The 27,684-nt window shown below is 41.4% G+C and overlaps 1 protein-coding gene across 1 annotated transcript in view; it reads left to right on the top strand.

Moving 5' to 3' along the window:
* Positions 1-26,890, top strand: part of LOC137322523 (ubiquitin carboxyl-terminal hydrolase 35-like) — a 72,177-nt gene extending 45,287 nt beyond the window's left edge. The window contains exons 7-10 of the mRNA XM_067985450.1: positions 2,777-2,870; positions 11,922-12,028; positions 19,562-20,819; positions 26,641-26,890. Of these exons, the coding sequence (XP_067841551.1) occupies positions 2,777-2,870; positions 11,922-12,028; positions 19,562-20,819; positions 26,641-26,805 (1,624 nt within the window). The 3' untranslated portion in view covers positions 26,806-26,890. The remainder of the gene's footprint in view (positions 1-2,776; positions 2,871-11,921; positions 12,029-19,561; positions 20,820-26,640) is intronic.
* Positions 26,891-27,684: the final 794 nt, after the last annotated feature.

Here is a 27,684-nt window from a genome sequence, read left to right on the forward strand (position 1 = left end):
TACTGCAATATGACTTTCACATAGGATTTGTATAAGAAATTTGCATGGTTGGGCTAGATGTGGGATTTTTAAAATCCCTGTTGTCTCCTAGATTTCTCTCAGCAGTCACTTTTTGCCTTGCAATAACCTTCAATTGTGATGGTGAAATGATCTGCGCCATGAACGGCACTTGAGTGCTGTCAATGGCCGTTTGCAATTGCTCAACGGGATATGTTTTCAGTGAGGCAGATCATGTTCTAGTTCCTTTCCCACCATGGCAAGGTACTCTGTCAAATGGTTCAGTTAAGAACTGGAAGCTTGTTCACAAGCATTGGTAAGTGAGCTTAAGTTACAGGCAGCCCTGGGACTTGCACCTCTGTCCGTCTGGATTGAATGAAGCTACTTCTCTATCTGTGTGCCCTTTGAAACAATGTAGCCATGACATTTTATTTCTCACTTTTGGCAAAATATCAAAATTGAAGAAGATTTGCTCAAGTAATGGTGCCACCTGTCTAAAGAAATAAATCAGAGGCATTCATCTGACATAGTATGAGATTAGTTTTCAGAATAAATAAACGTCTTTGTATGTAAAACTGTTAAGGCCGTTTCAGTGCTGTGGCAAAGGCAGAATCCTGTTTGGTGAGTTGCAGGATGAGCATGAATTGGGGGGGTGCTAACACGTTCACAAACTTTGGCATGGAAAGGAAGATTGGCGATGGGGCTGTAGTTTGCAAGGACCTGAGGATTGAGGGTTTTTTTGAGGAGGGAGTTGATGGTAGTTTTGAAAGAAAGAGGGAAACATCTAGCATGGAGGCCAGGAAGGGAAATTGGATGATTAGTTTAGTGGGAATGGGGTGAAGAGAGCAGGAGGTGGATCTGAGGGCATAAGGAAGAAACTAGAGAAAGATGTAGGTTTCAACCTAGGATAGTGTAAGGTATATGGAGGAAGAGGTTACAGGAGGACAGGAAGGCAGTGAAATCAGGAAAGAGGGCAAGGTAAGTTGAACTGGAAATTGAAATTACAGAGGATGAGATGTTGCTTAGTGCATAGGTTGAGGAAGAGGCTATCTCTGGGTGTGGCTTGGGTGACAGTAAGAATGAGGATTTTAAAGGAGAAGTGAGGGGTGGAACAAGGTGAGGTGTATGAAGGAAGTGAAGGTGCTAGAGGAGTAGAGGGAGAGACCATGGTGTGATTTGGTGACGAGGGCTACACTCTCATTAACTGTTTGGGCAGGGGAGGTAGTGGAAAGTATATCCAGGTGGGGAGGCTTCTTTAAGAGGTAAGGTACCTGTGATCTAAGTATCTGTCAAAACCATGATGTCAGTGCAATCATCCACAAGATTGTGGGATGAGGGGTGGGGATTGTTCATTTGTTGGCAGTGGTGGGTGGGTTAAGCGGGACAAGTAGGTTGGTGAGATTAGCCCCCAGTAAGGAGGTAGCAACGGGTGCCTGGAAGGGCCCTTTGGACTATGCTGAGAGGCACAAAGGGTAGCTGTGGACTTACTGAAGCCTGGGACAGCAGCTGAAGAGTAGGAAGGCAGAGGAGTAATGGATTGGGTTAGGGATTAGGGAGGTAAAATACCCGAGGTGGAGGAGGAATGAAAGGTGTCACGACTGGAAGGGAAGGAGACGGGAGAGACAGGTCGAGGGAGGAAGAAAAAAGGGAGATAGAAGTAATGGGCCCCGGCTTGGAGCAGAAGCCAATGTGCACGTGAGTGAACACGGTATTCAGGTTACATAGGCATGGTAGAGTTTTTATATATGAAAATGGGTGGTAGTGTACTGCACTATTAAAGCACTGAGATTTGAGATGTGATAAGGTGCTATATAAATTCAAGTCTTTAAATAGCTCTAGTGTCACTTGTAGAAAGGAAAATTGTCAACTAGTTCCTAAATATATATTTTTTAGTGTAAGAAATCAGAAGACAGATTGTTTAACACTGATATTTTCACACTGTTAATTGTGTTTCTCGTCCTCCTGACCAATTTTTGTGGGTTTTCTTCTCCCTGGTTATGGTTCTACCATGCCACATGTTCTGCAACTGAAAAGACAAGTTTCAAGCTCTGTTAGAAAGTACCTTGCCTAAATAGCCCAGCTGAACTTAGGAACCCACATTCCACCACTCTGGTACTGTATGTTGGTGCAGTACTGGGAAACTTTTTTTATTCATGAAATTTATTACTTTGCCCTGAAATAGTTGTCAGTGACATCCTTAGCTTGAGTCTTTGACAAAAACACAGCTGCAGCCTACAACCTTGCGAGGTTTCCTTTCTTGGTCTGTTTTGCACAGGCCTACCCACTCGCCAAGTTTCTTGTTGCAAATTGTCCAATATTTGCCACCTTTTTTTTAAAACTGCTTTCACCAAAAAATAATCAAATCGGGTATCAAAAGGAAAAGTGTGATTATTTGGACAAGGAATTATTGGTGCTGTAGAGATGACTTGCAGCTATGTTACAAGAAATAAAACTCAACAAGAAAACAGCAAAAGAAACAAATGCAGAAAAATTAAGGGAAAAGCTTAAAGAATATTTTGTCATTCAGTTTGCCAAAACTAGGAAGCACTTTAGCGCAGGCTAACTAGTGAATGGAATTTTTGAGCTCCGGAGATGTCAAATTACTATATTTAGTTCTGAGCATTTTCTGTTCATTTCCACCATCTGAATTTTATTATAAGACTTGTAGTCTCTATTAAATAATACAGTTTAGGAACACTGCAGTCCTGCACACCAATAAGTTGTGCCATCAACCTGCTCATGTTAATCTTTAAACAAAGTTTTTGTGCCCCCTTTCTAGCTTCAGACATGCTGTAATGCTCCTGAAGGAGAGTGACTCACAGTCATTAATGATGAAACTTCAATGGCTATTTGCTTTTCTGGAACATAGTCAGGTATGGATTTCACTTTGCATAAACTTAGCCTCCTTCTGTTCCTTTTAGTTGGACAACTGTATAGTTTCTATGGTATCCTGATTGGAAGGGCAATGTGTGCTACATATTGCATTCAGAACTTTGTGAACTCTATATTAATAGGAACTGAGATTCAGAGTTCATATTGTTTAATAATCAAAGATATGTAAATTGTAGAGAGAAAAACACTTTTTGATTAAAAAATAAAGTATACCTGCCTAGGGATGAGGTTGGGGGATGGGAAAAGAAATGGACATATGTCTGGTAATGTTCTTGTGCTCATGTGCCCCAACCAATAAAATATTAGCAGTTTTGGAGCAAGTATTCTACAGAACAGTGATAGTTTATAATCATAGCTAACTTTGCAGTTGGGCATTTAGGTTTAGTCTATCCAGTATGGTAGCCTCACTTGCTGTTTGTTATATTTTTGTTGCACCAAATACTTAGTAGACATTTAGGCTGAATTGCAAGGGTGGAGGGGAAGAAACTGAAGCAGTACCAATGATTAGAGGTATATAAAATAATAAAGTCTATAGAAAACTACTTCAAAATAATTAATGGCAAGAGGACACATGTTCAAACTGGTGAAAGGTAAACTTGGGACTGATGTCAGAAGGTTCTTTGTATAGAATGAACTTTTGGGTAGGTTATGAAAACCCTGGACGCATTTAAGAAACAGTTAGATGCTGTGGGAAGGACTGGATGGATGATCTAAGATCGACTAAATGTCGTCCTCATCTGTATTTATCTGGAGGGAATTTGGTGGAAGAGGGCCTTGTTCTGTGCCTGAAATGGATATGTACAAGCTTCACAAAGGAACCACTCATAAGTATGGTAGTAGAAGCCATCTGATCTTGGCTGTAGTGGATCTGCCCTGGAAGAGTATGTAAGTGGGGGGGGGGGGGAGGAGTCATGTGCAAATTGTTTGCACTTGATCATCTCTTCTTTGCCTTTTTTTCTTTTTAAATTTTGAGAAACTACCAGCTGTCTACATTACTGAGAGGATGATTCAATCAAAAAGTCATCAGCAGTGGGTGTACTTAGTTTTTAGCAAGGGAGTTTAATTTGTTCCCACCATCAATACCAGGTTATTGGTGCTTTAGAAAGGTTAATTCCTCAATTTCAAGCAGCTTTTTCTGGTTTTCCTCCTTACTAGAAGGAAGCATTCAGGCAATTGACTCTAAGGCTTCACTTGTTGCTTATTTTGTTCACTTCATATTTGTATATTACTAGTTGATCTTTTATGGCGTTGCACACAGGGAGTCAAGGTCAATGGCACTTTTCAAGTCAAACAAAGTTATAAGGCAGGGAAGTAATTAAGCCAAGGTGGGGAGGGGAAGTAGATGGTATGTGGGCAAAGGGGGGTTTGCCTCAGTGGGTTGGGTACTTTAGAAGGGAAGGGGAGGGGAAGATGGGAGCTGGTCAACCATTTTCACCTTGAACAGGCAGGAGAGAGGTTACTTAAGCGGGGCGGCCCCTTTGTTGTCAATTTCCACCTGTCCATGTGTTTTCCAGCTGCTCCTTTCTATTACTGCTGTGGGTTGGGATGCCAAGCTTTGATTTGTTTCTCATTGATGAAGGTTTGCTCCATCTGAATTGCAGCTGGTCTGCCTTCAGTTCTTTGATGTTTTTTCTGTTGCTCCTGGAGCACTCCCGCTTAGGTAGGACTGTTGTTTTAAGGTTGGTGATTATTTTTACACCTACTGTTGCTCTTCGGTTAATTTCTTTGGTGTCTTCAGAGAGCGGATTTTTTTTTCCCACTCCTTTCATAGTTGGGAGTGTTGACTTGCCATTGTTGGGATTTCCTTTCTTCAGCTTTGAACTTTTTTTTTCCCCTGATGTTTTCTTCGTATTCACACAAGCTGTGGTACTGTGTGGTTTTCTATTCCCCCCCCCCCCCCCCTCCCCTCTGGTGGCTGTCATGTTATGTCACATGACATGCTCAGTGCTATCTACAGGTGTAATACTGGGAATGTTGCCATAACTGAGCATTTTTAATATGCAGTAGATTTCTGTATATCGTGTACTTTGTTCTTTTATGCTTTGAAAACTCACTTTTTTTAACTTATCGATAGTACTTTAGTATTTACCCATACTTTTCTTTAAAAATAAACATGCTGAAGGAAGCAGTGTGTAGCTTCAAGTGGATTCACAGCCATAATTCCCCAAGTGTTGAACAAAAAAATGAGGAAGGGTATCCTGTACATCCTAGAATTGCAAAGACCTTGATGACCAAGGTTTGTATGAGGAGCTGAACAAATGGGGGGTGGGGGGAGAGACATCTTACTAACTAAACATGCTGATGAATGTTAGCTCTTCAAGTGTGCTGAGCTAAATAATAATAGTGACAGGTCGTTCGTGTCGATGATTCCCCAGATGGCGGTCTCTAGTCTCTGTTTTCTCCCCTCCCCCCTCAGCTGTGCCACCAGGGCAGGTGCCAAGTACACACTAGCTGCATCTTCATAAAGAAGGAAGGAAAACTGGAGTGTCACATCAGGCCATTCTCTCACTTGCCAGTAAGCAGATCAAGATTAGCAAAAGCCTCAGTGTAAGTTGTCTCTGTATCCACTTGGCTGTGGGAATGGTATGTAGTATGGAGCCTGAAAAGAGGGAAGGAAATAATAAATATTGTAAGAAGTGAAGCTTAGGTTATAATGTGAATGTTGGAAACTGCTTCTGTTTATATAGTGAATAATAGATACCCCTGGGACTAATATAATCACTTCAAGGAGTTAAAGATGACCTGATATTTCGAGTGTGAAGTTCCACATCCCTTGATAAGGTTATTTTAATTGTTCATAAGCACCCATTATTTTATTTATTGTAGAAGGCAAAGGATTAATGCTTGGGATATAATCACCAACTTTTGAGTGATAATAGACAATTGATTTCAACTTTCTGGTTTGCATAATTTCATAGATGTGATTCCTAATCGTGTAGGACTGCTTTTCAAAATAATTCTTCCTCATTTGTTCTCCATGTATTTGGATAGGCCCATTTTCTAATTGGGAACATCACAGGGACAGTGACCCTTTAGGAGCTTTGATTCATATGATCTTCTTTCTCACAATGTGTACAGGCATAGATCATTCCACAGTTTTTCTTCTATTAGCAGCAGTATCTCACTGTTCTCATAGCAAAAGTTTTTTGACCCTTTTTTTTTCTTCTGTTTTCTTGAACTGGTGCTTGGTTTTGTTGTTTGTTGATGAAACTCCAGTACCAGAGCATTTTAGTGTTTCATTTCTGCCAAAACAGTATTCTGACCAAATCAAATTTTGACTTCAGTACATGGCCACCACCAGAGAGAATCTTTTTTTTTTTGCAGGGCCTTTCCAGCTATTGATGGTCATCAATTGTTTTTTTTTTTGCCTTCCCAGAAAGCATAACTTCAAGGAGCATGAAGCTTTTCTCAATATCTTGAAATGTGTTGAGTCTAAAGCACTACAAGATAATTGGACTGGATGGCTTTTCCAGACATGACTTGTGTATCAGAAATAACCCATTGAAGAGAAGAATGAGTGAGGACCCTTTACCATTCACTTCATCGTCTCACTTAGTCAGATTTCATTTGAATTGTCCAAATGGCATCTATTTTGGGTGTAGCTGCCTCTTAAAATCTTGACTCAATTATGAGTCTGATGGAATATTGCACACCCTCTGGATTCCATGTTTTGCTTCTTTTTGTGCCATACCACAGGCTTGACTTCAGGAGGCTTGGGTCTTTTCCTAAGCTCTGGTGCATGAACTCTACTTTCACTGGCTATTGAAGTGCCTTGTCTCCTGTCCAAATCCTTGGCGTATTTTCCTTGTGGAGATGAATTATGGCATATATCTAAGGAAGAAACTCTGTATCAAACATCAAGTGCATAGAAGGCCTGATGCTAAATTAGTAAGAGAATGGCTGCAAAGTACATCAGTTGAAAATTATGGACCACCATCATATTTTTGACAGCCAGCCGATTTTTCTGAATGTTGTATAGACTGAAACTACCAGTTGCTGCTCTGGCGATGCCAACAGGATTTGATTCTCAGTGCATTGTGTTTCATAGGCCCTGACTATTTGAAATCTCTTTTTAAAAAGGTAAAAGCTCTTTGAGGAACAGGTTGTATAAGTGCCAATGCCATCTTGGTTGTTGCCAACAAAAAACAGTAGTGAGGTTACTTTTTGACCTGCTTTTATAATTTTTAAAAAAGTTCTCCTGACACTTAGATTCTCATGAGCCATTGTGCCAATTATGTTTGTTTTAGAAATGTTTTTAGCACCAGTAGTGGCATCAATGGATTTCCAAAGGGAATCCCACTATCTAAGGTGTTGGGAAGAAAAAAGCCCACCAAAGGGATGCCAGGCAGGTCAGGTTACCCTATGCCCAGCTACCAGTATTTGCACACCTGCATCTATAGATAAAGGTGACTAGGATTTGCTTTATTGGATGATTAGTGCATGCAGAAGCTCCAATTATCGATAAGTTGTGACCGAAGGCCTGATGGCATAGATGTGTGCACACCTGACAAACTTACGGTGGGTGGTTTTTTGGAAGCACCCCAATTACAGCACAGTATGCTTTACATGGTGCTGCTTGAAGGAAGACATGCCAAGTTAATGATCAGCCAGCATAACCTAATTGGTCACTCCTGCCAAGATACTACCAATCATATTTGTGGTCATTTTTCCAGCTACTTAGCAACATAATTGGATAAGTTTCTTAACAGGACCTGGGTTAGCAGAGAGCTAGATATAGAGCTGTAGTATCTGTTGTAAGGGAACCTGGTAACATGCAACATAGGGTTGGCACAGCCAGTGACACCACACTGCAGCAGTGGTCTTGAGCCTACATGCGAAGTTTCCCTTCTCAATTTTTATCTCATTTCTTCAACCCTTGCCAAGGATTCTAAAGGTTAAAGTGTTGGAGCCTTTCTAAAGGCTTTCTTAATATTTGTTCTCCCCATCCTCCAGTGTAACACTCTCCTTTTATTGTCCCTATCCCCTTTTTAAATTTCTCTTGCAGGAAATCCTCTGCCCCCATCAATAGTGTACCCCCTGTGCATAATACTAGTAGAGGAAAATTGCCCCTTACATGTCCTGTAACAGTTTCACCTCCCATGCCCTTACAGTCGCCTGTAGTGTCCCACAAGCATCCACCTTTTGGTTCATTCCTCTTTAACAATTTACATACTATTCACCTCCATTATCTGCAAGCATTTTATTTTTGTTGAAGATACCCACCTTTACCTCTGTCGCCATGAATTCCAAAGCACACACATCAAACTTGGCTTAAGATGGCAGCCAGAAAGGTTGAAGGTTCAAAGCCTTGGTAGCCTGCTCAACCCCGAGCTGATCTTTTCCAAAACTTTTTTTTCCACTTCGAGTCCTTAATCAAAAAGTTGTGAGGTGGTTTGTTACAAAGTATAATGGCTTTATTAAGAAGTTGTAACAAGTAACAAAGATGTTAAAATACAAAAGTACAATCAGGCGTGCTAGTAAGATGAACACAACCTGACAAAGTTGATCATTTAACAAGGACCTCGAAGTGCACCATCGAGAGTCCTAATTAATGAGCAGCCCAGACATGCTCCGAGAAAGTTTTGAAGACTCTGTGGGGAGAAGTAGCCAACTTTATACAGATTCAAGGCAATTATCTCTGTATGGACCTTCCATCAATCACCCGCTCTGTTCTGTGGGGCTATCAGTCTCTACTCCCTTGTGCATACAACAAGTGGTACTAACAGCCCTCTATTGATTTGTGGTCTCTGAGATGGTACTAACTCCATCAAGGAAAACGTTAAAGCTAGGGATCCATCCCTTTCCAACTGATAACCATGGACGGTGCCGAATGTTTAATTGCCCATGGAGGCCTCCCCTTTCACAATGTCGTAGAAAGCTTTTGGGCCTACAGAAAGCCCTTTTGTTCATGGCAAAGCTGACATAATGTTTTTCCTTAGCAAGGTTTACAATGTTATACAGAAAGCTGGTGTAGTGCTTTTCTTACAACATCTATTTCCTACCTCTTTTTCTGTCTTTTTGCCACTGTCAGATTCTAATCCATGCCTTTATGACCAATGCTTGGTTCCTTCTGTGCTTTTCTTGCTGGCTTCCCTAGTTCCATCCTCCACAAACTGCAACTTATTCAGGATGCAAAGGGCCATTTTCAGATATTTCCAATGCCCTTTCCCACCTTACCTCAGTGATTTTTTTTATTCCTCCATTTATGTCCCCACAAGCAGTCTGCTCCTCCAACAACTCATTGCTTCTTGCTCCTCATTCCCTCTATTCCACCATTAGTGGGAACAACTGTACCCTTGACCTCTGAAACTATCAATAAATCTCTGCCTTGCCATCTCTCCACACCTCTTCACCTTCACAATCTCTCTGAAGGTGCTTCTCCTTGAGGGTGCTTTGCACATGATAGCAAGAAACGGCTGAGTGCACTGGATACAGCAAAGGCTATAGGCCCTGACAACATCCCGGCTGTGGTGCTGAAGACTTGTGCTCCAGAACTAGCCACGCCTCTAGTCAAACTGTTCCAGTACAGCTACAACACTGGCATCTACTCGACAATGTGGAAAATTGCCCAGGTATATCTTGTACCACAAAAAGCAGGACAAATCCAATCCGGCCAATTACCACCCCATCAGTCTACTCTCAATCTTCAGCAAAGTGATGGAAGGTTTTGTTGATGGTGCTATTAAGCCGCACTTACGCACCAATAACCTGCTCACCGATGCTCAGTTTGGGTTCTGCCAGGACCACTCTGCTCCAGACCTCATTACAGCCTTAGTCCAAACATGGACAAAAGAGCTAAATTCCAGAAGTGAGGTGAGTGACTGCCCTTGACATCAAGGCAGCATTTGACTGAGCGTGGCATCAAGGAGCCCTAGTAAAATTGAAGTCAGTGGGAATCTGGGAAAACTCTCCAATGGCTGGAATCATACTTCGCACAAAGATGGTAGTGGTTGTTGGAGGCCAATCATCTCAGCCCCGGGACGTTGCTGCAGGAGTTCCTCAGGGCAGTGTCCTCGGCCCAACCATCTTCAGCTGCTTCATCAATGACCTTCCCTCCATCATAAGGTCAGAAATGGGGATGTTTGCTGATTGCAGTGTTCAGTTCCATTTGCAACCCCTCAGATAATGAAGCAGTCCGTGCCCACACGCAGCAAGACCTGGACAACATCCAGGCTTGGGCTGATAAGTGGCAAGTAACATTCGTGCCAGGCAATGACCATCTCCAACAAGAGTCTAACCACCTCCCCTTGACATTCAGCGGCATTACCATTGCCGAATCCCCCACCATCAATATCCTGGGGGTCATCATTGACCAGAAACTTAACTGGACCAGCCATATAAATACTGTGGCTACAAGAGCAGGTCAGAGGGTTGGGTATTCTGCGGTGAGTGACTCACCTCCTGACTCCCCAAAGCCTTTCCACTATCTACAAGGCACAAGTCAGGAGTGTGATGGAATACTCTCCACTTGCCTGGATGAGTGCAGCGCCAACAACACTCAAGAAGCTCGACACCATCCAGGACAAAGCAGCTCGCTTGATTGGCAGCCCATCCACCACCCTAAACATTCACTCCCTGCACTATGTACCATCCATAGGATGCACTGCAGCAAATTGCCACGGCTTCTTCCACAGCACCTCCCACACCCGTGACCTCTACCACCTAGAAGGACAAGGGCAGCAGGCACATGGGAACACCACCTGCACGTTCTCCTCCAAGTCACACACCATTGCCGTTCCTTCATAGTCACTGGGTCAAAATCCTGGCACTCCCTTCCTAACAGCACTGTGGGAGAACCTTCACCACATGGACTGCAGCGGTTCAAGAAGGTGGCTCATCATCCCTTCTCAAGGGCAATTAAGGATGGGCAATAAATGCTGGCCTTGCCAGCGATGCCCACATCCCATGAACGAATTTTTTAAAAAAATCTCTCATTCAGCAGCAGGCTTAAGATATAAAGATCAGTTTAATTCTACTAGCTGTGGAAAGTAGGTTCTCAGACCAGTGACCTCTGCATTCATAAGTTGGATCTGTTTCTGATAAATGGATTGATCCAGCACATTGCTTTCCAGAGCCTCTTTTTGACAGCATACTTCTTGAGATGAACTGGCTGCTCTTGGACAAGCTGGGGAGTTCCTGCCATTTGTGTTGAATACCCTTTAAATCCAGAAAATCTTTTGCTTCAAAGGCCCTAAATTTAAAATGGAAATTTACCCGATATCAGTGTCATCTATTTAATACCTTTTTAAATGTTGGTGATTCTACTTTTTTGTTCTTATTTCTAATCGTTGCTCAACCATTTTTAAGCAATGCATGGCATTACAGTTTGGCTGGATGTCAACCACTAGCATAAGTCAAAGCTTGTTGTACCTTATCTACATCCTCCTCACATGAACCTATGTTGAAAAAGCCTTGGGAATCTATAGATAAAGTGGTGTAATTATTAACCATTACTGTTTTTAGGTTGATCTGTCATGGAAAATTTGATCTTAACTTGCAGTAGGATTAATGCGACTTTCATATCAAATTGTGAATATTCTACCTCTTCAACCCCCCCCCCCCCCCCCCAATGTATATGATCCTTATATATGTGGTTTGCAGGTGAAGAGGAAGAAAATTAGATTACCTGCTCTTGGTATGGTCTTCCTTATTCTTTGACCATAGTTTATCCTCCGCAGATATAGTTCCTACTCTAATACCTCACACTCCCAATTTGTAACTTTTTTTAGACTTTTTTTTTAAACTTGTTTGATGTATAGGCATTTTTCACTGTTATTCCTGATGGAGATATTTCTACAGTCTAGTTCTTGCAGTCCTTAACATGGACCAGAGCTCTTAAATATATTATCTGTGATATTTTGTTCTCCTTCTCCCCTCCCTATTAGATACATCCTTGTGCAAGTGGAGCATAAATGTCAAGGAATGTGGATGACTATCATAAGCAGCTAATATAACTTTTTAGAATCCTTCTGTGGCTTTTGTTGGGGAGACACAATTTTTGAATTTCTAACTTTTCTAATTTACATTTGTAGAGACCAGCCATCTCCCCCAGTAGCTTCTTGAAAGCTTCATCTCCTCCGTGGTTTAACCCAGGAGCCCAACAGGACTGTTCAGAGTACTTAAAATATCTGTTGGACAGGTTAGTTGAAGGGTGTGCAATATAAATTTAATTGGGGATTACTGCTGTTCAATTTTTTCACCTGAGATATATATCTGATCTATATTCATTGGTCCATGATAACTATTTGGCGGCTGACATATTATCTATCCTGTGGCTATTAGGAGCTTGGCTCCTCTGCTCTTGACCTAAGCCCCTCTGTAGCCAGCATCGCTGATTCCAATCTCAGCTTTTCACTGTCTGTTCATTTCTAATTGTTAACGAGCATCAAAAAACTCCCTGCTGCACCTCCTCAGCAGGCTTCCACCCACCTGTAATTTCCTGCTCTAGGCCTCCCAACTGCAACCCCAGCTCTGGCCTAACTTCTTTCCAAGTCCTAGTTTCTTTTAAGTATTGCAGTGGCTCCCTAAATGTTAATACCTGTTATGGCAGATCCAGAGCCAAGGCCTCAACAGCTCCAGGCAAACCCAATCACCCTGGATAGGGGTGTGTACCAGCCCATGGCATGGTCCTCCTCATTTCTCTCTGCTGTTCCTATGTTCCTTCCCCCACCCTCATCCTGTTCCTTTATGCTGGGTTGCCATGTTTTGCTGCTTAGAGGTAAGTATACTTCTAGATAAGTAGTAATTCAAAATAAGTTTATACCTTTAGCTTTTTCAGAGTATTTTGTTATAACTTCCTCTCCCATTTCTACTATTGAATCAGCAACAGGCCCCCTCCACCAGTCACAGCCCCACTGCCTGCCAAATTTCTTATTGTTCACAGTGGCCTTTCTGCCAGTCCGGCCCTTTACTGAAAAAATTTAGCTGGATCAATATGGTTGCCTGGAAAGCCCCATGGCACGCTCTACTGAGTCCGTCCTTGCTCAAGTTCTGCATAACATCTGGTTTGCAGTAGTTCTCTGCTGTTGTCGCGTAGCGTTTGTGCATCGTGTCACCCGAACTTTGGAGCTATTATGCTATCTCTGATTCTTTTATTGGTGTCCCCATCTGGCAGTCCCAGTCTGTGTCTGCCACGTCCCACCTTGCCTCTCTACCCAATTTTTAAATTTGTTTCTTACTCCTGGACCTGTTCTCATGTCATTCTCTTTTCCTATCAAAATTTCTGCTGCTTGTAAAGATATTTGCCTTCCCCTACCTCTGCCTCACCTCCCTGCCTGCATCGTCACCTGCTCCCCTTCTCTTCCCTCCCCCCAACCCCCCTGCCCAATCCCTCTAAGCCAGCTTCACCTAAGGAGCGAGGATGAACTATAGTCCTTATGTGTAATGCTATGAGAGAGAAACTAATATTTTGATTTAATCATAGAAACAAATTTTACCCTCACTATGCCACAATATCTAGCCAAGGTCCTACCCCGTGCTCGTAAATAGGTTCAAACTCCACTAAAAGCAAGCTGGGGCTGATATTGCACAAACATGCAATGTACTGTTGGCCTCTGCAGCAGGAAACAAGTCTGATATTACCTGGAATTGTTACTAAGGTTAAAGTCATTGCCAGTTATCTCTGTGGGGAGGGGTAAGAGAAGTGGCAAGGTTAGCAGGAACGAAAGAGGGGGAATGGAACTGATATGGATAGGTGAATGAGATGGTGAGAGAACAAATGAGGGTTGAACTCATGAGAGAGAAGTAATGCAAGAAGGGGCATGAATAAGTACAATTCAGATTTCAAGCAAATAGTTGGAAACAAAGCAAATCAATAATGTTAAGTTTCAAATTTCTTGCATGATATACTAGAGGGAGAGACCCAGAGAAAGGGAATGAGTGATGTGGGGACTAGGAAGTAGAGACTGGATGAGAAATGCAGAGATGGAGAGAGAAGTGAGAGGGATGTGTGATTGCTGTCAGACTTTGGGGGTCCTGTTCTCTGGCAAGAATAAATCAGTTGTGCTGAAGGGCTATAGAAAGCACCAGCAAAGCATTCACACCATATCTGGCATGATTGAAAGGGTCCATCCTAAGCAGGCTCAGCATCTAACTTGGACTGAAGGAAATCAGAGATAATTGTCCTTTCATCTTGTCACAGGCTTTGGCCAGGGAATTAATTGTCCTGCTACAGGAGGCAGTGGGGGTTGCAAGAATAGTCCAGCTGCTGACTGTTGGGGCCCATTGGATAATTGCTCCACTGCCAGAAAAGCTCTGGATTTTCCTTGTACTTTCTCTTCCCAAAAAGAATAGTCTTCTGCTGATCCAGGGACCTTTGCACCTTGGAATATTTCCTTCCAAATGAAAGCATCCAAGATGTCATTTTTCTGCATATCATCTGAGCAGTTTGTCTGACTAGTTGGCATCAGTTGACTTGAAAGATTAACTAATCCCAGGAACCCTTTGATTCAACAATGGCACAGTAAGCTACCAGTACAGCATTCTGATGTTAGCTGACTGGTCCTTCAAAAAAAAAAATGCCTCTCTGTTTGGCTTCTCCTGAGGGAGAGAAATTTGTACCTGCACAACTACTTGCCTGAGCATCTTCAGCAAAGTCTGAAAGAAGCAATTCAGACCATGGCCTCCATGTTTCATCATTAACGGAAGGAAATCACAGTTGCATCCCATGCGGAACCTATTCTTGAAAGTAGTTTGATTCCAAAAGAGAAAAGACAAGTTAACAGTTTGGATGTAACCCTTCAGAAGTGAAAACTTAAATGAGCAAGTATTTTACTAAGGTTGGGGGGGAAAAAAGTGGGAGAAATAAGATATTCCAGTCATAGGATGTTCATGGATTGAATGGCCTGCAGATTGCTTAATAGAAAATTCAATCTAAAAGATCATGTAAGTGAGACAATTGAAAGACCTTAAAAGAACAAAAGAATGTGAAAATAGCAAAGATGTTGAAAAGACACGAGGCCCACAAAAAAAGGCAAGAAATTGGGGGAAATAAAGCAAAAGAAAGATTCCTGATGGCAGAGGTCTAATGAAAAAACGAAAATTGCTGGATATTCACAGTAATAGGCACATAGGAACAGGAGTAGGCCATTCAGCCCCTTGAGCCTGCGCTGCCATTTGATAAGATCATGGCTGATCTGTGATCTAACTCCATATACCTGCCTTTGGCGCTCATATCCCTTAATAGCTTTGGTTGGCAAAAAGCTATCCATCTCAGATTTTAAAATTAGCAATTGAGCTAGCATCAATTGCTGTTTGCGGAAGGGAGTTCCAAACTTCTACCACCCTTTGTGTGTAGAAGTGTTTTCTAATCTCACTCCTGGCTCTAATTTTTAGACTGTGCCCCCTAATCCTAGAATCCCCAACCAGCAGAAATAGTTTTTCTCTCTCCACCCTATCTGTTCCCCTTAATATCTTGTGAACTTCGATCAGATCACCCCTTAACCTTCTAAACTCCAGAGAATACAACCCCAATTTGTGTAATCTCACCTCGTAACTTAACCCTTGAAGTCCAGGTATCATTCTAGTAAACCTACGCTGCACTCCCTCCGAGGCCAATATGTCCTTCCGAAGGTGCGGTGCCCAGGACTGCTCACAGTGCTCCAGGCGCAGTCTAACCAGGGTTTTGTATAGCTGCAGCATAACTTCTGCCCCCTTGTACTCTAGTCCTCTAGATATAAAGGCCAGCATTCCATTAGCCTTCTTGATTATTTTCTGCACCTGTTCATGACACTTCAATGATCTATGTACCTGAACCCCTAGGTCCCTTTGGACATCCACTGTTTTTAACTTTTTACCATTTAGAAAGTACCCTGTTCTATCCTTTTTTTGATCCAAAGTGGATGACCTCACATTGAATTCCATTTGCCACAGTTTTGCCCATTCACCTAATCTATCAATATCCCTTTGTAATTTTATGTTTTCATCTACACTGCTTACAATGCCACCAATCTTTACAGTAAGGCTACCAGTCCTACAAGAGGGAGGGGGAGAAAAAGTCAACATCCTGGGTGCACAATTTCCTCTTTCCTTCCCCCACCCACCCACCCACCCAACCTCACCAGAAATGTGTTCTGATGAAGGGTCTATCCGAAATGTCAGCTACGTTCAGGAAAACCAGGTCTATAAGCAGCCTAACCGGCGGACCTTGGCGAGTGTTGTAGACCATTACCAAACAAGTAAGTTTTTAAAAAATACTTAACTGAATGTGGAGTCGGGAGGTGCAGGAGTGTTCCTCCTGACCCCAAATTGATACCATGGGCTGCAGCCAGTCACCGTTTACTGCCTTGACCTGTGCCCAGTTCAGGCAGCGCAAAGATATTTCTAGGCTTTACAGGAAGTGGGGTGAGAAGAAGTATAATCCATGTAGCTGTGGGAATTGGTAATCTTCTATAGATGACTGGAAAGCCCAATAGCAGAGATGGGGAGAAAGAAGTCTAAAGGCTGAACGCCAACTATCTGACTCCTATTTCCTAATGAACCACAAGTCTGCTACTGAACATCAAAGGAATTTACCAGATTCAAATTTTAGACCATAGCTGTATCCCCTATTTTCTTTACAGTAGGAAGTGATGGGGGTGGGGGGGGGGGGGGAGATCGTGGCAAAGAGAGAAGAGGTGGGTACACCCTTTGGTTGCAGACCTTTCAAACAAAGTTATGACTAGGGAATCTGTGCCCAAAGTATTGGCCTTTTTTCATTCAACAGGAATGTTGGATCTACGGTGTGTTTCCAGCATTTTTCTGTTTTCATTTCAGACTATGCAGGCTGTTTTTTTTCCCCCACTTCCTTGGTTGTTACTGTCAGATGTTTGCACATTCTTTTGTTCTCTTAATTGGCTTTCCATTGCTTCACAGATCTTCTAGATTATCCAACGTTTTCTATTCAGTTTGCAAGTCATAAATCTCCTCCCTGTGACTACAAGATCTATTGTTTTGCTCCTCTTTTCCATCTCTACTAAAATGCTTGCTTATCTTTCAATTTACAATTCTGACAAAAGGTTGCAACCCAAATGTTTCCTTTTCTCTTTACAGATGCTGACTGATCTATGTATTTCTAACAATTTTTGTTTTAGATTTGCAGTTTTCTCTCTTTACCATATTTGAGTCTGAGGACACCTATTCACATATCTTATACCTATAACATTTTTTTATCCAATGTAGACTGTACTCTCTGTCCCCATAGGGACATAACCCAGTTACCTAACTCAAGAGCTTAGGCATAGGTTGATAGGGCCAAAGTTTAAGGACGCCCAAGTGTGTGCAGTGTTAACCAAGTAAAACGGCACAGCTTGCCAGTAGAATAATCTTTTGTTGCTTACCCAGTTCTCTCCATGAAAACATTGGCATTAGGTTTTCTTGAGCAGAGTGGGAAGTATCGCAGTCCCCAGTGACTGTCTATCCCTCCAAGTTCCATTAGTGAGACAGAATGGCTGGTCAATCACGAACACTGTCCTGGAATACTGCAAACCTGCCCTGATTCTGGCTTTGGTTTACTAAGTCTAGCACAGAGTTAAATTAATACTAAGCTCCTGTCGCCAGGCATGTCATCTTGGAGTCATTTCAACACCAAAGAAACCTGCTTACAGGTGCCAGTGCACAATATGTGGCTCATTTCCTATACCTCATGGATATAAGCTAACAAATTTTAGGCAGTATGATTGACCATTAATCACTAAGCAGTATGTGAACGATTGATAACACAGTAGTGGTTCAGTACTTAAATGAGCAGTGGAGTTGGGGCATACACAGTATATTCACTTTAAGAACATGAGACATTTGCAAGAATTGGCAGGAGACACACTGTTTTCCATCCATTAACTGGCCTGGCAAAACCTTGGACGTATTAGCCCTTAAAGCAGGCTGACTTTAATAGATCCTGAACAGGAAGATCTCCTGGTTCAGATCTAGCGTAGCCTGCTGGATTCCAGGAAAGTGTGCATATTGAAACTGAATCATGCTGAGTGGAAATTCTTTGTACAAGGAACACCACTTCAACCCCTTTGGGGTCGGATACAAAAATGAGAAATCTGCATTTATGTAGCGCCTTCTAGAAGCACCTATTCATCCTATGTGAGGTTTTTCCTAGAAACACCTCACATAGGATGAATTATTTTGAAGTACAGTGATCGTTTGCTAGCAGTCATGTATTTTTCGGGGTCGATACTATTAGGTTAAACAGTAGCTTTTCACAAGGGGGAATCTTTAGGAGAGATGTTCCACATGCAGAAGTCTCGCAGCACTAGCAGCTGCGACCTCACCTGAAGTTGGAAAGAAGTACTGGAGAAGAGCGTCAACTGGCATTGTAGCTAGATCCACAAAACTATTGGTTCATGGCAAATGATAAGTGCAATCTAAAAGTGCAAGCGCAGAACACCTTTGGCTCATTTCAGCAGCAAAAGTTAAAACAAGTCATTAGGAAGCTGGCATATTGGCAAGCACCCTTGTAAGTGGCACTTGTACATACATATGGAAGTGTGTAATGTGTTGGAGGTGGCATAGGGGAATGTATACCAATAACATCTGGCATTGATAGATTGGTCAGAATATATTTGTTATAAGGATACCAACTATCCAGTAGTGACAGTTCTACAAAGAGGTGGCTTTGCATACTGTGGAAAATAGAACTTGGTCTGCATATTAGCATCCTACATAATTAAAATTTTAATAGAATTACTTAAAAAGGGAAAGAGGAGGAAATTTCAGAGGGAAGTGAGAGATAATGGCCATTGCTTATGGCTTAATGTAAATGATTCTCTATCTTGAAGGCGTGCTATATTGTTCAGAACCAGTCACTATACTGTGGCAGGAGGCTAGAGGATGAGATGACACGAGTCATCTGCATATAAATTTTATGGTCCTGACTCGCCCCCTTGATCTGATGAATTTTGTGTTATCCTGTATGTCAGTGGCAAGGGCAAAAAGCATAGCAGATGATGGCCATCGTTTTTTTTTTAATGTTACCCAGGTTAGGTTGATAAAAGAAGAAACTGTAGAGTTGGTAATTGTGAAAGAAGGAAGGTTAGGATACAAGTGGAAGAACTAGCTGATGAAGATATGGTTAGATGCCATTCTTTGTGTAACATCTGTGGAGAAGTCTCACTAAACTTGGTTGGAAACTTTCTGTATATATGAGTACCATTAGTATGATTCTGTCCATCCAGTTAGGATTTCCCTCTGAAGATGGCAGATTATTCCTGTTTCTGTGTGCACATTGGACAATATTTGAAGAATAAGGAAAACCACACCTGATTGGTTGTTCAACTTTTTACTTTTCAATGGAGAAAAAGGATCAAACTTAACCTTTTTTTGAGTTTTGGTAGCTACATTTTATATTGTGGCAGATGAATTACATTTTAAAACAGTATAGCCTCAAAATGAACATCATTATCAATTTTACTGCCTCTTTTTTTTAAATTTACATTTTTTGACTAAGTGCTTTCAGCTGGCAATGGTGTTTGTTTACTTGCTTGGTAATGACTGCTCACAAAGGCAAAGCTGGTAGTAGTGACAGTGATTTGCTTACACGCACTGGGTTATTACTATGTATTTTTTTGATCTGAGATTGTAATGTGTTTGGAAGATGGTGTAGGTTCTTAACCTGGGAATTCATTGAGATGATGAAATTGTCACCACCCATATTCCATATTGCTGTAAATATTCAATTTTTATTTTCAAGGCTACATGAGGAAGAGAAGACTGGTAAAAGAATCTCCCACAGACTGAAACATTCATGCATTGAAACTCGTAAAGAAGATCGAGATCCAGGGAAAACATTAATAGAAAGAATGTTTGGTGGGAAGATGGTGACCAGGATCCATTGCCGTTGCTGTCGTAATGTTTCCTTCCGAGAAGAAGCTTTTACAGATCTGTCCCTGGCTTTTCCACCACCTAATAAGGTTCTACAAAGGTCTGGCAGTTCATGTGACACTAATATTTCAGTGGAGATTACTGGTTCAGATAATTTTGTGTCCCAAATTAAACCACAACACAAGACTACTAAATCTCCAATAAAACAGAAGCAAACAAAATCTAAAGAGCCTTCAGTCCGAGTCATACCATTTGAAATAATAGGATCCCATGGAAAAGCAAAAAAGGAAGAGCCTTCATCTTCTAGAGTAATGAGAGATAACAATCCCTATCCATTTAGCTCCATGCCAAAAAATAACTTTGCAATGGCCTCTGGGGAAAAAGCTTGCGACACGGCATGTTCCAGATCAGTGTCTGACCTCATAAACTACTTTCTTTCACCAGAAATGCTGTCTGGTGACAACAGATATTACTGTGATAAATGTACCTCTTTACAGGAAGCAGAAAAAGTGGTGGAATTAACAGGGGGTCCACATTACCTCATCTTGACCTTATTGAGGTTCTCCTTTGATGTCATAACTATGAGGCGGAAAAAAATTCTAGATAATGTGTCAGTCCCTTTAGTTCTCAAACTGCCCATTAGAATTACCACAGAAAAGGATGAACAGAAAATTCATGCTGAAAAACAGGGACGCCAGCTCAGAAACTGGAAACCTTTTATAGAGGATACCACATACTTGTCAATTACCTATGACCTCTGTTGTGTAGTGGTGCACTCTGGGATATCTTCCGAAAGTGGACATTACTATTGCTATGCCAGAGAATGTGCAGATGCTAACTCTGGAATCAGCCCAAGAATCATTTTGGACGACGAGAGTAGAGCTGATGATCAGTGGTATTTATACAATGATACTAGGGTATCGTTTTCATCTTTTGAATCAGTGAGCAATGTTACAAATTACTTCCCCAAAGACACTGCTTACGTGTTGTTCTACAGACAGCGAGTAACTAGACATACTTGCGTAGATGGCGAACATGTTTCGGCTGGTGTGAGACTGTATGGAGAAGCAGCATTAAGCAAAGAATTGATGGAAACTATCTCCAAGGACAACATTCAGTATTTACAGGTATGTGAATTTAGCCAATTTGTATATCATGCTGCATTACAGGGATAGAGTGCAGTTAACGTTTTGCAGTAAATTTGCTTTGGTAAGAATGCATGACACTATTGGTTGTAAAGCTATAGTGGACTATTCAAAATGTCTGCAAGTAATTTATAAGTTGGTCTTCTGATCGATCAATCTGCTTACCACAAGTAAGATGAATTTTAGTAGTTTGTGAAGGCATTCCCATATCCAGGAAGGACTAGAACGTTTGCTGTATGTATGATCAGCATAGCATTTGAAATCTGCTCCCATTTTCTCATGCTTAAGTTTTTGTGCTTTATCTTTATAATAAAGTAAAATTACATATTTTAGAATACAAAAGAACTTTCATTTATTAAGCACATTTCACATCCTCGGGACTTCCCAAATTGCTTCACAGCCAATACAGTTTTTTTGAGATGCAGCCACTTTTGTAATGTAGGGAAACGTGTCCGTGAATTTGCACACAGCAAGGTCCCATAAACAGCAATGAGATAAATGACCAGGTAATATGATTTAGTGATGTTGGTTGAGAGATAAATATTGGCCAGGACTTCCCTGCTTTTCCTTGCATAGTGCCATGGGATCTCTTGCATGCACCTGAAAGGACAGATGGGGCCTATGTTTAACATCTCACCCAAAAGATTGCATCTCCGACAGTGTAGCACACTCTCAGTACTGCAGTGAAGTGTCAGCCTAAATTCCGTGTTCAAGTCTTTGGAGTGGGGCTTGAACCCATAACCACCTGATACAGATGAGCATGCTACGACTGAGCCAAGGCTGCCGGGAGGCTGGAAGCTCAGCTTGGGGTTGAATAGGATGCCGAGGTTGCGAGCAGTCTTTTAACCTGAGACAGTCCCATGGAGGGAATGGAGTTTGAGGGGGAAGGGGTGGGGGGGTGGGGCGCGCAAGTACAATGGCTTCCCAGTGTCTAGCTGGAGGAAACTGCAGCTCATTCAAGACTGTCGGAGAAGCAGTTAGACAACAGAGGCAGTGGAGATGTTGAGGGGTAGTTAAGCATTAGAGCTGGGTTTCTGCAATGTGCATATGGAAGCTGACCCCCCCCCCCCATATCTGCAACTGATGTTGCCAAGGGACTATATGTAGATGAGGACATGTACTAAAAGGATCCTTGGGGGACTCCAATAACGGTGGTGCAGGAAAGAGAAGCCATTGATATAGATACTCTAACTACAATCAGATTGATAAAAGTGGAACCAAGTGAGGGCAGTCCCACTGAGCTGGACAGTGTAGGAGAGGTATTGGAGGAGGATGGTTTGGTCAACTGTGTCAATGGCTGCAGAGAGGTTGAGGAGGGATAATGCACCCGAGAATGTCATTGTTGACTTTGGTCAAAGCTGTTTTGGTGTTGCGGGAGAGATGGGAACATTAGGAATGGGAGTAGGCCACTCAGCCCCTTGGGCCTGCTCTGCCATTCAATTAAATCATGGCTGATCTGCAACTCAACTCCATTTTCCTGCCTTTGCTATATAGTCTTTGATGCACTTACATATTTCAGAAAGAGCGGCGACTCCAAATATCTGCTACCCTTTGTGAAATGTGCATCCTGATTGTGCTCCTGAATGGCCGAGCTCTAAGTTTAATATTATGTCCCTTTTTGTTCCTGATTCCCCAACCGGAGGAAATAGTTTTCCAGTATCTACCCCATTAAATCCTTAACATTTTAAACACCTCTATCGGATCACCCCTCAATCTGCTGTATTCCAGGGAATATAAGCCAAGTTTATGCAACCTGTCCTCATAATTTAACCCTTTAAGCCCCGTTATCATTTGTGTACTTGGACTCCCAGATCTCCTCTCACTTGCTGACATTGAGCTCCATTTGCCATAGCTTTGACCACTTGTTTAATCTGTATGTCCCTTTGTAACTTTCTGCTGCCATCTGCACTACTTACTGTCCCTCCTAATTTAGTGTCATGAAAATCTAATTGGAGAGATTCAAACAGGGATTTGCGGGAGACATGGGCATGGATTTCGGAGGTGATACTACATTCAAGGACTCTGAAGAGGAAGGGTGGGAGGTGATGGGGCAGTAGTTAGTGAGAAGAGAAGAGTTGAAGATTGGGTTTTTTGAGGACACAAGTGATATTCTGGTTTTGAAAGGGAGTGGGGTGTAAGGAGAGACAATAATTTTATGTCAGCTACCATGTGGGTCAGGCAGGGAAGTTGGGTGGTGTTGGGTTTAATGGAAATGGGGTTGCAAGTGCAGGTCTCATGGATGAGGTGAGTTTGATGGGGGACTATAGGCAATTGATGTGAGAGAATCCAGAGAGACACTGGTTCAAGACTGGTAGATGAGGTCCTGGGGTGAAGTTTTGGCTTGGTGAGGAAAGGGAGGCATTAAGATGGGCTTCCCCATCTGTAATTATTTGGTGATGTAAAGACCACATTTGAAACTGTGTACACCCCATCTTTTGATGGACTTTTATTTTGGAGAGCATTCAGAACACAGTGACCAATAAAATTCCATGTCTTGAAACTAAATTATGAAGAGATTACAAGAACTGAACTTTTAATTGGAGGAACAATGAAAATAAAACAAGTAACCATTAAAATACCGTAAGGTTGTGATTATGTAGAAGTAAGCAGGTTAGTTAACTTTGACACTAATTGCAGAACTAAAGGACACATACAAAATTGGAAAGTTTCCATCTAGACAAGTGGTTTGATTTTATTGTCTCCCTTTGCACCACAAATATGTTGGAGTCTGAGCAAAAGTAGTTAATGTAAGTTCAAAAAAAAATTTGGTTAAGAGTAAGATTGAAGCTTCTAAAGAAAAATATGAATGTAAATGATCAAGTAGACTAGAATCAAATGCAGTCTGTAAAGTACAATCAGATGTGGTTAAGTAATGCAGTTATTAAATTAATGATCTGAGCTTTACTCAGTAACCTTAAATGTTGATGGAAAAATTAGCTCTAGCTTGAAAATTGTACATGCAGTGGTTCAGCTTCCTAATAAAAATAAATTGGGAAGACTTAATGATTCAAGTCGTACATGACAATGGAGAATCCAGTTTGATGGGATGAATGCCATTTTTTGTTCGCATTTAATCTAAATTTTATTTATTTTAAACACTAAGCATTACTTGGAGTAGAACGTTACCTATTTAAATCTGAATGGCTATTTACAAGTTTTTCCTAAGAAATGGTGCCTGTGAAATGACTGACTTACTCACATGCCAAACTATTACTTATGTTTTTTAGAGACATTTTACCAAACTTTTATCGTCCTTCTGCATTGATCTTTTTCACTTCTTTATTGACTGATAATTAAATACTCCATGGATCAAACAGATTCCTATGCTGCTGGGATCATCTGTCAATAGCATTTGTAATTCAATTGGAATATGATGATTGAGAATTCTGAAACTTTGGTAAAATTCTCTGTGACCCAATAGATGATTAACCTGAGATGTTGTCCATGATGAGGCAGATGTTTGGAAGGCTTGGGCTCACTAGGAACTTAAAGTAATTATCAGAATAGAAAAAGTACTTGAGAAACTAATGGGACTAAAAGCCAATAAATTCCCTGATTGCTTAGATTCGAGGGTTCTAAAAGAAGTGGCTGCAGAGATGGTGGATGCATTGGTTATGATCTTCCAAAATTCCCTAGATTCTAGAATGGTCCCAGCAGATTGGAAGGTAGCAAATGTAACCCTGCTATTCAAAAAAGGAGGGGGAGAGAGAAAACAGGGAACTATAAGCCAGATAGCCTGACATCAGTTGTCAGGAAAATGCTGGAATCCATTATTAAGGAACTGGTAACGGCACTTAGAATATCATCATATGATTAGGCAGAGTCATCATGGTTTTATGAAAGGGAAATCATGATTGACAAATCTATTACAGTTTTTTGAGGATGTAACTAGCAGGGTAGATAAAGGAGAACCAGTGGATGTAGTATATTTGGATTTTCAAAAGACATTCGATAAGGTGTCACACGAGGCTGTTACCCCCAACCCCATGAGCCCTTATCTTGTGTAACATTAGCATGGATAGAGGATTGGTTAACAAACAGAGTAGGGATAAACAGGTCATTTTCAGGTTGGCAAGCTGTAACTAGTGAGTTACGCAAGGATTGGTGCTTGGGCCTCAGCTATTTACAATCTTATATTAATGACTTGGATGAAGGGACCGAGTATAATGTATCCAAGTTTGTTGACTATACAAAGCTAGGTAGGAAAGTAAGCTAATGAGGAGGACACAGAGTCTGCAAAGGTATATAGATAGGTTAAGTGAATGGGCAAGAAGGTGGCAGATGGAGTATAATGTGGGGAAATGTGAGGTTATTCACTTTGGTAGGAAGAATAGAAAAACAGAATATTTTTCAAAATATTAAGTAATTAAGTAAATAGTAATAGTGAGAAACTATTAAATGTTGGTGTTCTGAGTTTTGGGTGCCCTCATACTAGAAACACAAAAAGTTAGCATGCAGGTACAGCAAGCAATTAGTAAGGCAAATAGCATGTTGGCCTTTATTGCAAGGGGGTCAGAGTTCAAGAGTAAAGAAGTCTTGCTACAATTGTACAGGGCTTTGGTGAGACTTCACCTGGAGTACTATGTACAGTTTTGCTCTTGTCTAAGGAAGGATATACCTGCCTTAGAGGTGGTGCAACAAAAGAACATTCTCATCCCAGGAATTAATCTAGTGAACCTATGAGGAGAGGTTGAGTAGAATGGGCCTATATTCTCTGGAGTTTAGAAGAATGAGAGGTGACCTCATTGAAACATAAGATTCTAAGAGGGCTTGACTGGGTCAGTGCTGAGAGGTTGTTTCCCCTGGCTGGAGAGTCCAGAACTAGGGGGCATAGTTGAGGGTAAGGGTCGGCCATTCAAGACTGAGATGAGGAGGAATTTCTTCACGCAGAGGATTGTGAATCTTTGTAATTCTCTACCCCAGAGGACTGTGAATGCTTAGTTGTTGAATATATTCAAGGCTGAGATATAGATTATTGGACTCTATGGGAATCAAGGGATATGGCGATTGGGCAGGAAAGTGGAGTTGAGGATGAAGATCAGCCATGGTCTGATTGAATGGCGGAGCAGGCTCGAGGGGACACATGGCCTACACCTGCTCCTATTTCTTAATGGGTCAAATAGCTTTTCTCTTTCCATGGTTTCTTGTTTGTACTTGTATCAGCCCCAAAACTACTTTACAGCTACTTTTCAGGATAGTTATATTTTCAGAGATGTGAGCCACAGGCCACTCCAGCTTCTGGAAGGTGCTCTGCTTAGTGGCCCATCTAGAATTGAGAAAATGTAACCTGTGGCGACGATATTGAAGTAGAACATTTCTGGGCCTGAATAAGGTGATTATCTGGGAGTTACCTGTTTAACCATTGTATTACCATGCAAATTAAATTAAATATTTAAATTATTATTGTATTGGGAAAAGCCTTTTTTATGCTGATGCATCAGTCAAACCAATACAAAGCTAACCTAATATGGTTACACATTTTAACTGTTGACTGCAGTTTCCTGTTGGTATCTCCAATGCAATAAGACAAACCATGCAGCCTACTGAACAAGGACAAAAACTAAAGGTGATTGGGGATACAAGGCTGATCCTGAGTGGTCATTGGGTGTTACTGTCACATAGATCTAGTATTTACTGGGAACAGAAAATTGTTGTACTAAATAATTTAAGGAGCATTTTGTATCTGAACAAAAGTTGCACTAACCTGAGTGTGTATCTGAAAGTGTTTTTTGTGAAAATAGTCTGATTTGTTTAAAGAAAAAGTGTCAATTCTGGGTATGATAATGGTGTAACCTGTTCCTAGGAAGAAGAAAAGGAAGCGCGGAAAAGAACTGATCGTATACCGCCTGTTACAACCCCGGTATGGTGGAGACGTTTTGATGATGATGAAAATGGTCCTTCTGGAAGTTGTGGTCCTACTGCTGGAGGAGGAAGTGATTTCGCGTCATTTGGACGTTTGACTTTCTAAGCATAATTAAGGGCTTCTTCATTCTCTACCTCAGTTGTATTACTTACACAGTAAGGCTGCATGACTTAGTCTTTTGGAGAAATCAAAGGGGATTCATCTTTAAGGATGTTCAAAAATGTTTGCCTGCAACATAATAGATTTCTGCATTGTTGGGGAAGTAGCAGTTGACAATTTTGTGGAATTGCTCTTGCAAAACACATTAAAGGACATTTAGGTAATGGAATATAAACAAAATTCAACAAATTTGGTAAGTGCTGGATTTCACTTCCAATATACAATATTCCTTATTCTTTAAAAGTATTTAATACCTGTTCTCTGGGGCCTTTGGAGGCATCCACAAACTGGCTGATTTATGGCAGGCAATGAATGTAGCTGTAGGTTTGTGACATTCTATTACTATACTTTTGAAAAATTTATTTTTGTAGTCTCCCTCATTTTGAAGGATACTTTTTTGTGTCTCCTTCCATCACCCTGACTTTAAAGGTGGCTGCAGCTGTTCTCTGAGCTAGCTGTTTTAATTTTGAGATGTTAACTTTGCTTACAATTTTCCTTTTCTCAGGGGTGGCAGTAAATTGAGGGGTCAATGCTGGACTGTCTAGCTGAGATCAGAAAATTGTAGGGAACTATGCATCCTAATACTTGGTGATGCACTTGTGTGCTACATCATGTTGGATAGGCTGCCCTCTGGTTACCCCCCCCCCCCCCCCCCCCCCCGCCAAATCCATACACACAGGCATTCAGAATTATCAATTCCTAGAAAGATAGCCAATTGTTTTAATTAAAATATTAGATATATTAATACTCTCTTTTGTCAACATTGACCCTTGTATCATAAATAGTACGTCTTTGCATGGCAGAGAAGGTGTCCAATTAGTTACC

This window comes from Heptranchias perlo, chromosome 6 (assembly GCF_035084215.1).
Source record: "Heptranchias perlo isolate sHepPer1 chromosome 6, sHepPer1.hap1, whole genome shotgun sequence".
NCBI lineage: Eukaryota > Metazoa > Chordata > Chondrichthyes > Hexanchiformes > Hexanchidae > Heptranchias > Heptranchias perlo.